The sequence below is a fragment of the Vigna radiata genome, chromosome 6, assembly GCF_000741045.1.
Source record: "Vigna radiata var. radiata cultivar VC1973A chromosome 6, Vradiata_ver6, whole genome shotgun sequence".
Classification (NCBI taxonomy): Eukaryota; Viridiplantae; Streptophyta; class Magnoliopsida; order Fabales; family Fabaceae; genus Vigna; species Vigna radiata.
In genome coordinates, this window is record NC_028356.1 from 4,353,238 (window position 1) to 4,363,290 (window position 10,053).

The 10,053-nt window shown below is 27.4% G+C and overlaps 1 protein-coding gene across 1 annotated transcript; it reads right to left on the reverse strand.

Annotated features, from left to right (window-relative positions):
- Nucleotides 1–329: 329 nt before the first annotated feature.
- Nucleotides 330–4,717, reverse strand: LOC106763828 (GDSL esterase/lipase At4g26790). The gene is made up of 3 exons (XM_014647983.2): nt 4,274–4,717; nt 3,038–3,527; nt 330–760 (listed from the first exon to the last, which is right to left on the reverse strand). The coding sequence occupies exons 1-3, from the start codon at nt 4,637–4,639 to the stop codon at nt 567–569; spliced, it is 1,050 nt and encodes a 349-aa protein (XP_014503469.1). The 5' UTR covers nt 4,640–4,717; the 3' UTR covers nt 330–566.
- Between the last annotated feature and the right edge of the window lie 5,336 nt (nt 4,718–10,053).

Genomic DNA, 10,053 nt, shown 5'->3' on the forward strand with positions numbered 1-10,053 from the left:
TCATCGTTTTATTGATCTATTTGAATTTAGGTTTAAAAAATATTTAAAACAAATCAATTACAAACTATTATATATATATATATATATATTAAAAAAGTTATTAAAGTAATCCTGTTAAAAAAACTTTTTCCTTGTCATATCTATACTTAGATTCTAATTAAGATGATGTTTGATTGGAAAATGTAAGCTTTAGAACTTGTACTGTGTTTCCTATATATATAGTATTTTCTATTTTAGGTGGAAGGTAATCAAGGATCCTAAGAGGTGGTTTGTTGAACAATGTTTGGTCTGATTTACAAGGTAATCAAAGTTGGCAAAACAAAATCACGTAAAAAGAAAAAGCCAAAAGCCACAGATGAATGAATAAAGCAAAAAAACCAAACACAACACGAGGTTCTACAATTCAGGTGTTAATTTATTTGCCATAGCAGAAGACATAAAACGTATACATGTCGAACATGCACGCATGGGAACCAATATAAAACCTAGCTATTTGTATATTTTGATGGTGCTCTAGGCAAGACTGTGCAATCTTCTAAAGTAATGCGTGATGATGATGATGATGATCATCGAAAGGCTGCTTTAAGCTTTGGAATCAAATAGGTTGAAACGATGCGATTTGTCTTTTCAGTAGGATGAAATGCATCCCAAAACACATACTTTTCAGCATCTGTGCATGTAAGTGGACTCTTGTCACTGCACAAGTAGCTCATCTCAAACGTTCCTGTCGAACAACACGCCTTTTCTGCAACCTCGTATCCTGTAATCAATTTATGAGTTTCAACTGATGAATTCATACATCAAGTCAAAGAGTAACACAGTTTATAGTAACTCCGTTAACAATAAATGTAATTTTTGGGCTTAAACTTGCAATGTCAAAATCAATAAGCATGTTTAAATCCTAAATCTTAAACCTGACTCTATAACACTCACACAATAATTAGAATGCCATTGTTGTGTGACAGTATTCAAAGTATTATAATTAAGAAAATTAGTTGCTACAAGGATACAATTATTTAATGATTGAAGTATCTAACACAGTATAATATGTGTTTTAAAAGTCTCATGAATAAAATTAGTTTACATTGTATAAATTTAATTATTTTATAAATTGATTTAGTAAGACTAAACTAGTTTTAAAATCTATTTGTATTAGAGCTATTTTACGAACTTATTTTAAGTTTGAATTAAACTTAAATTTTAGGTTTTACCTATTATCACTTAAAGCGTACACTTTTCAATATATATTCATTCCATATTTCTTATTTCTAGAAATTTGATATCAAGTATTTTAAATTGATTAAAAGACATTTAAACAACATATTAATTATTTGATTCATAACAAAAAAAATTCATTTATTATTTATTTGTTATACGTGTAGATATCTATTTAAAAAATATCTATAAATATTTTCGTAAATACATATTAATATTTATGAATATTTAAAAAAAGATATTCTATAAATTTTTAAAATAAAATATAAATAAAATTAAATATAAAATATAAATTAAAATTTAATTTAATAAAATTGTAAATTAATATTAATTTTAATTTTAATTAAATTAAATTTAATAAAATATAAATTAAATTTTTATTTTAATTTTTTACCGATAATAAATATCCGAAACAGTATAATTGGAACACTTAATTGTTTTATAAACTAATATTAAAATAGTATAAAAAATATATGTAGATACCAATTGTAGATTTTATCTATGAATGTCCATATAAACTTATATTTTTGTCATCACTCTCCACACATTAGACATTTAAACAGTTGGTTAAAAATATGCATAACTTAGTTTTGTTGTTGCGTAATTATTGGGTTAAAAATTAAACCTTTTATGAATTTGATTGTGGTTGTTGATAGTGTGACCTGGGACCAATAAATTAGTATTAATGATAAGAAGTGAAAGCATACCTAAAAGCTGTGTAGGCAAGCACACAAGCTTTCACTGGCCATTAAAATTCAGAATTAAATGCTATGTTTTTCTTACATCTACTATTTCCTAATTAAATTCAAATCAACTACAAAAACAAACCACACTATAGTGTTTCTGTCTAGAAAAATAAAAACCATGCAGATATCATTTGTATCATTTTATAGTATAACTTCACTAAATGTTTACAATTTAATAGCTTTAAATTATCTAAAATTTTGTTTTCTTGCACTTTCATATATTTAAGCATAAAATTTCCAAGGTTATCACTATTGATATGAACTGGTATTATGCATCATATCATTATAAACTCGTCTACATTAATATAATTGATGCTTAATTTCCGTTAAATAAGGACTATACTGATGGAAATTTAACATTTTTAGAATATAGTATTTACAATGTATTTATTGAGTAATAATATAAAAAATTAGTAATAAGTACCGTTTTAAACATTTTTAAAAAAAAAATTGATAGAAACTTCTGAAATAGTTAAAATACCAAATAAAATATATTATTAATTATTAATAGGACACTTGAAAATATAGTAAAACTGAATTTGAAGAAGGAGACATTTAGTTATCCCATTCAAGTGGGGAGAAGAACATTCCCCTATTTTATACTTTGCATAATAAAAATATATTTTAAATTTTTTTGCACAACTTTATTTAAATTTTTTGTTTAATATAAGAATTTGAACATCTAAAAATATTCTTATTATAATTGTTATTATATATATATATATATATATATATATATATATATATATATATATTTATATATAATTTTCTGATAAAAAAAAATGTATGACCAACTGTTGGTGGGGTGGATTTTGATAAGATATGAATAAATGTATTTCTTTGGTTATAACACGGCACTGCATTCTTTTGTATATTAATTGCATGCATTTACTATTTCCTATTTTATCGTTTTACTCTGTATAATTGAATTTATATGTTTTTATTTCGTTCAATACGAGGAAGAAAGAAAAAAGGAGCACAGAGCACACCATAATCATCGTCACCATCATCGTGTTCATGCATACCAGATAAAAACAAAAACACGAGAAATGAGAGTAGAAGAAGATAACACATACCATAAGCAGAAGGTCTTGTAATGATATCATTGACAATAGAGTATGCATTTGCCGACAAAGCTTTCAACTGTGGTAGTTCTCTATTAAGCTTTGCTATCACATTCTCCAGCTTGGCATTGAAGGTCAAAGCAACGTTGTTGTATTCCTCGTTGCAACCATGGTCCCCCAAAATGTTGGTGGCCCTCTCTAAGGGTAGACACCCTACGGGAATAAGACCAGTTATGGACAATTTCCGTGCTCCAAGTGCATACAATTCCCTCACAAAATTCTCAGCAATACTCAGTAGAAAATCTTGATACTGTGACACAGTGAAGTGGATCCTTCGGGTTGGGAACACATAATAGTTCTCAAGAAAATCGTTGGTTCCTAGGCTCATCAAATACAAGGCTTCGCTTATGATCTCGTTGGCTTTTTCTACACCAACATGGCTTCTCAATCTGGCTTGGTATTCCTTGTAGAACTCTAGTTCCTTCCACAGTGGTATCACGTTCTTCAAGATTTAAGATGACAGAAAAAAAAACAACTGAACGTGTTATTAATTATACAAATTGAATGGTCTCCTTCCAGAGTACTGTATCACTGGCACAAGAAGACAAGCTATATTAAAGTGAAAGATTCAATACAACATTGAAGTGAGTGAATAAAACATTGAGAGGATGGAAATATATTAATGATGATGACAGAGTCAGATCAACAAAAGTAATATTATATATATACACATTCAACATAGCACTCTTGAATTAAATTTTAATGGCATACTATTATATGGTGAATCACTTTCTAACACACTTTTATATATATATAAAAGATAATATATATCAGTAAAGTGTGTTCCAAAATGTGTTTTTTCTAACACTTCTCTTTATATTTTAATTAACTCCATATTCAAAACAATTTTTTTAAAATATCATTCATGCAACAGGATGTTATTAGGGGACTTTGACTACATAATAGTTCAACACTGTTTGATTTTATCAAAATTAAACTCTTGCAAAGAATCCCTTTAACTTACATTGAATACTAAAGATGGTAAGATTTACCAGACGTTCTAAAAATATATATTTGTGGGGTTTCTTGTTGATTTTGTGAGCTGATAAACCTGGTCACAACTTCTTTTAAGTTATGAAAAGAGAAAAAAATAGAAAGTATTTCCTAAAAAGAAATCCGGCAACAGCAGAAGTAGGTAGGATTACTTTGTTTGAAGATTGAAAAGAAAAAACCCGAAAAGACACTTACCAGAACAGCAGAAGTAGCATTATCATAACCAGTTCCAGCAGAGGCAAAGCAAACACCGGTGGCGAAATCCTGAATGGTATAAGCAGGATCTAAGTATGCAGGAATGGTTGATTTGATGCCAAAGGCCTCAGCAATGAAATCTGGAGGAACACGACCGTTGGAGAAGCGTCCCGTAGGACGACCACCTTCGAAGTCACGACCATAGGGCTTGAAGTTGCTCTTGAGAACAGTGGCTATGACGTTGTTGTTCCCAGAATCAACGGAGGAGTCTCCGAAAACTATGACAGCAGGAACATTGTTACTAGCCTCAGAATTTTTTACCACCAGAATGTGAATTAAGAATAGTAATAGGCATGTGAGGGTCATGATGATAATTTGGTGGCGGGGAAGAAAAGTTAACGGAGAAGAAGGTTTTATAGTAGTGGTTCGAAATTAGATGTGTGTGATTAAATGGCTGAGAAAGTTTGGTTGCTGATTTTAATGAGGGTTTGCATGTGTTATCACGTTTCTGGGTTTATTTTCCCATTTTTTTCCAACCTAATGTTTGACCTATCACTGACTAAATTACTTTGTGTGTATCATAATGATAGCAATAGTTTTTATATATTAATTAAAATCTATTAAAAACTTAAAAATTTATTTTTAATCTCTTATAACCAATTTATAATATATAAATAAATTTAACAAATTAATTTTATAAAATTAAATTAGACTTAAATTCAATTTTTTTAACAAATATGTTCCTCTTTTTATTTAAATTATCATTCCATTTATCAATTATTTTTTGAAAAAATCTCTAAGATGTCTTTCGTCAAACCTAAAATAAAAAAAATCATCAAGAACAAAATTTTAATTAATTGAATGGTGTTTTTAGAATAATATAATTAATTTGGAACGAAAGTAGCTACAAATTGTTTATATTTGAGTTAAAAGTTATATTTTTCACTCATAATTGAGTCCGAAAAGAATATTTTAAAAAGGTTATGTTGACGTATAACTTATTTCATTATTTTATTAATAACATCTAAAGTAAAATTTTAAAAATAGTAACATTACTTTTTATGCGTAATAAAAGTATTCTAAATATTAGCCTACGATATGTTAGTATATTAATTGTTTAATGCAGCTCATACTTTATATAAATTATATAATTGATTTAATGTGGAAATATGTTTGCTTGTATTGATTTGGCTAAAAGGAAAATTCAGAATAGAATATCTGTATAAATAAGTTTTTCTTTTTTTTTATATTTTTTAATGATTTGAGTTAGCAGAAGCTATATGCTTAAAAGGAAATATAATATTTAAAGGTTTCATATTTATATTTTCTGTATATATATTTTGTATATGAATGGAGACATTCCTAATATTTTATTTTTTATTTATATATTAGTCATTGATAATAAAAAAATAATAATTAACTGAAGATAATGGGACAAAACGTTATTTATGTAATATTTTTTCAAAAAGTAAATTTAACTTTTGTATGGTAATTTAACTTATACAAAAATGTGGTTTATTTTTATTATATGAATATTTATTGAGAAATTTCCATAATGGTAACAACGTGTTTCTATATTCTTAATTATTTGGCTGAGTGTTGAGTTTGTATTGACATTTGATAGATCTTGTTTGGCCATTTAGAGGGAGTTGACTATCATTTAGCTAATAATCCCTCACTTATTTATTTAACTATTTTTTTATTTTTTTTTCAACATTTGTTGAAATATCATAATATAAAAATTGAAAAATAACTTTTTTACACCTAAGTGAATCATTTGACAACTTATTTTTAAGAATAAAATAATTATCTATGTTGGAAGTCTCACATCAATAAGACCAATTTATAATATAAGTGAAGTGCAAATCTAACTTTACAAGCCGGTTTTGTAAAGTTGAATTAGGCCTAAAACCCACTTCTAGCATGGTATCAGAGCCAGGTTAGAGCCTATCCTAGCGAGTTTTAAGTGGACATTTCTGTTTCTATTCCAACCGTTGTCGGGCCAATATTGGACCATCTAATTTCTACTATCACGCACGAGATGTCTATATCTCGGCGGGAAGAGGGTGTGTTGGAAGTACTCGACTAGAGATAAGGCCAATTTATAATATATAAGTGAGATGCAAACCTCACCATTTTTGTATTTGTGAAAAAAAAAAAGATATTGAAAAGTAGTGTAAATGTGAGTAAAAAAATTGATTGTCAAAATGTTCATACAAATTTTGTTTCACTCTCTCTTTTGAGTTTCATGGCATGACTCAAATCCGTCCCACGTACCATTTAAACAAAATCAATGTAATGGTTTGTTTTATTAAAATATAGTCAAACTTGATTTTAGTTAGTTTGAATTTTATGATCATTAATTTCACAAACTATAACAACTCCTAATAAGGGTGGACACGAGCCAAATTAGATAAGCTAGAAGTACAACACGAACCACATTAGATATATCGATTATGTTAGGTGAACAGATGGATGTTGTGTTTAATTTCTAGAACATGTTTAGTTTCATTGAATCTGGTTCAAATTGGTTGAGTTTTGAAAATTGCTTTTCATCTTTTAATATTTTGTATTATTTAAATGTTTAGATATATAGAAAGCGTTAATGATATAAAAAAAGTTGTATATTTAAAAAACTAATTAAGTTTTTAAGTTTAAAAGTGATATTTGACTCGATTAAGTTTATATGAATATGAATAAAATATAATTAAATAATAATTTATTTAATTTTTAGATGTTCCAAATATATTAAATTGTTTAATTGCAACTTGAAGAGATATTATAATAAAATATGATTATATAATGTAAATATTATAAATAATTAATTATTTAATTTCAAAATATTCTTAATATTACATATAATTTCTTGTACTGTTCAACTTGTAGTGTGTTTTGCTATTACAACTATTTTGGTAAGGATAGATGTTGATTTATTATTTTATTTCTTTTTCCTATAATCAACTGAACGAAAAAGATTTTAATTCTTTTTTTAACCATGTTAACTAAATCTAACAAAGAAAAAAAGTTATATTAACACTCCCTCACCCACACAATAGTTGATTAATTTTTCAAATTAGTATACAATTATTTAATCCTTTTTTACTTTTTAATAAATCTAAATTAAAACCATATACAACCTTTTGTAATTTGATTCATTTTTTTTATTTTTTAATAAATCTAAACTAATGTTCGGCCATCAATATTACTAACATCGTATTTGGTAATTATAAGAAAAGAAAAATGCAAAAAAATATGAATCTGTGCAGTTAAAAACAGGACATTATAAATTTTCCCATGTTTGGCCGATGACATGAAGTTACCATATTAATAAATGAGTAACATAGGTTATCCTATTTTAAAATAAAATTTATAAGTTTATTTTTTTCCATTAAGGGTGATTATTATATTACGTGCTCCTGTACCCACTTTTAAATTATTATCAATTATAGAATGTTACAAACCTTTTAGAAGAGATTTTGGTGGAATAGACCTTTCATATAAGTTTATTTGTGCTTTCTATTAACTTGGTTAGGATTTGGTTTTCAGTCTAATTTCTACTTTTGAAATATCTTAGGGTTCCGTTTAAAACATAAACTTTAACTAATTTTTTGTTTAACTTTGTTTTCTTGGTTATTTGTTTATTGTTACTCTTCTCATTGTTGTTTGTTCTTTGTATGTTTGCTTCTTACTTTTTTATATAATAAATTTGTATTAAAAGTAGTATTTTTTGTCCCATGTATGTCTACTTAATATAAATATTTGATATAAAGTACTTAATGTAAAAAAAGATACACATTAAAAAATATTAATGATTAAGGGTAGATTAAAAGTGTCATAATGTATGTAAATGAACGAGATGATCAATATTCAAGAAAAAAATATCAACACATTTATTATTATCTTAAATTTGATATTATATTATCTTGTATGATTGACTTATGATACATTTACAAGTTATTTAGGTTATGTAATAATATTTGACATAATATCAATTAATTTAACCCACGTAAATTAAGATCCCTACACACAAATATTATACGGAGTAAAAATATGAGTTAAATCTCAATAACTAATATTAATTAAAAAAAAAAATACTAGTGGTCAATCTTCTGTGAACTTGATATAACACCAAAATATACTAATTGTCTTACAAAAGTTCAAGTGAAGAAAATTAGTGTTTTGCATTGGTTTTATCAACCTCGAAATTATCACCATTTTAATTTAATTCCACATTTTGATGTGCAATTATTCTACTCATGATACATGCCCTTGTGGTTCTAAGAATTTCTTTTGATAATTGAGCATTCGAGATAGTTCGCAGGAAAATTAAAGCTTTTTTTTTTTTTTTGCCTTAACGTGATGAATGCATTATTTTGTAAACAGTAGATAAATAATTTGTTTGGCTGTAATTAAAAGGAGACATGGACATATAAAATTGCACACAAAATTAGATATCAGAATTGGCAAATGTGTCACTCATTCTAAATTTAATGTCATTTTCTCATCATTATATATGTTGAAGTTAGATATATATTGCAATCAAAAATTCGTATCACATCATGCCTTGAAAAGGAGTAAGGAAAGGGTAGTATTTTTTTCATTCTAAAAAGATGAAAAAAAAAAAAGAAACATATATATATTTTACACCTAACAAATCTTTTTGCTTTTCTCGATCGAATTGTTTCATTTGAAGGTAAAAATAACTTCGATTTCATTACACACTAGTGCAGTGAGGGAATTTTACCGCGGTTATTTTTCACAGTATGTTGTGATTTATGAACCGCGACATATTCAGCCGCGGTAGTAAATCAGAGACTTTAGGCCGTGGTTGTAACCGCGATACAAAAGTTGGGGACTATGCCGCGGTTGTACAAGGAACCGCTGTCTAAACCCATATTTTTTTTTTAAAAAAAAATTGTTCCAGTATATGCCGCGGTTGGAACCGCGGTAAAAGACACAGGAATATGCCGCGGTTCTAGCACTAACCGCGGCCATATGTCTGTTTTTAAAAAAATAAAAATAAAAAAACGAGCACTATATGTCGCGGTTGTGGTAACAACCGCGGCATATTCCCCTGCAGTTTTTTAAAATTGCAGGTCTGTTTTTGTGATATCCATTACCACAAAAACAGATCTGCATATAAAAACATGTACACAAATTCAATTTCAACATAACAAACACATGTTCAAATGTATTTTAACATCAAATAAAGTACAAAGTCTAATAAAATACAATCTAATCAAATGCAAATCTAAGAGCTATTGTATAATCTAATTATATACTTCGCAGCAGCGTTCCTCATGAATAATAGTGGCTTCTCAGGAANTGGTGTAGTAGTCTTGAATTTCTGCACAAGACAATTCATATTAATTAGTGTATATGAATTCNACATTTGGGAAAATATCAAAATTTGTTAAAGTTAAATATTACCGTTTCCCAGCGACTTGTGATGTGAGAACGAACAATATGGGTCATCCAATACATTACATAGTATCCACACTCATATGACCCATTTTGTCTGTTACACTACAATATATCATCACAGTTGTAGATAGTTAGTGAATAACATTAAAATAAAACTACTATAACAAAGTATGGCTTTAGCATATGTCAAACCTTGAGAGAAATCCAAGCAATCTTTCTACCGTTAGCAATTGATCTCCCACCCATCATCATACTTGCTGGAATAGAACTATATATAAAAAAAGGTTTTAACATTCATTTATATAACAAAGAAAGTCCAAACATTGAGGTTCTTACCAATCAATTGCTTGTCTGAG

Excerpts from the sequence above, each read along its gene's own strand:
- LOC106763828 (XM_014647983.2), bottom strand. The coding sequence starts at position 4,639 with ATGACCCTCACATGCCTATTACTATTCTTAATTCACATTCTGGTGGTA. Across the intron at positions 3,528-4,273 it reads ATGCTACTTCTGCTGTTCTG|AACGTGATACCACTGTGGAA; the intron begins GTAAGTGTCTTT and ends TAAATCTTGAAG. Across the intron at positions 761-3,037 it reads TACAAGACCTTCTGCTTATG|GATACGAGGTTGCAGAAAAG; the intron begins GTATGTGTTATC and ends AATTGATTACAG.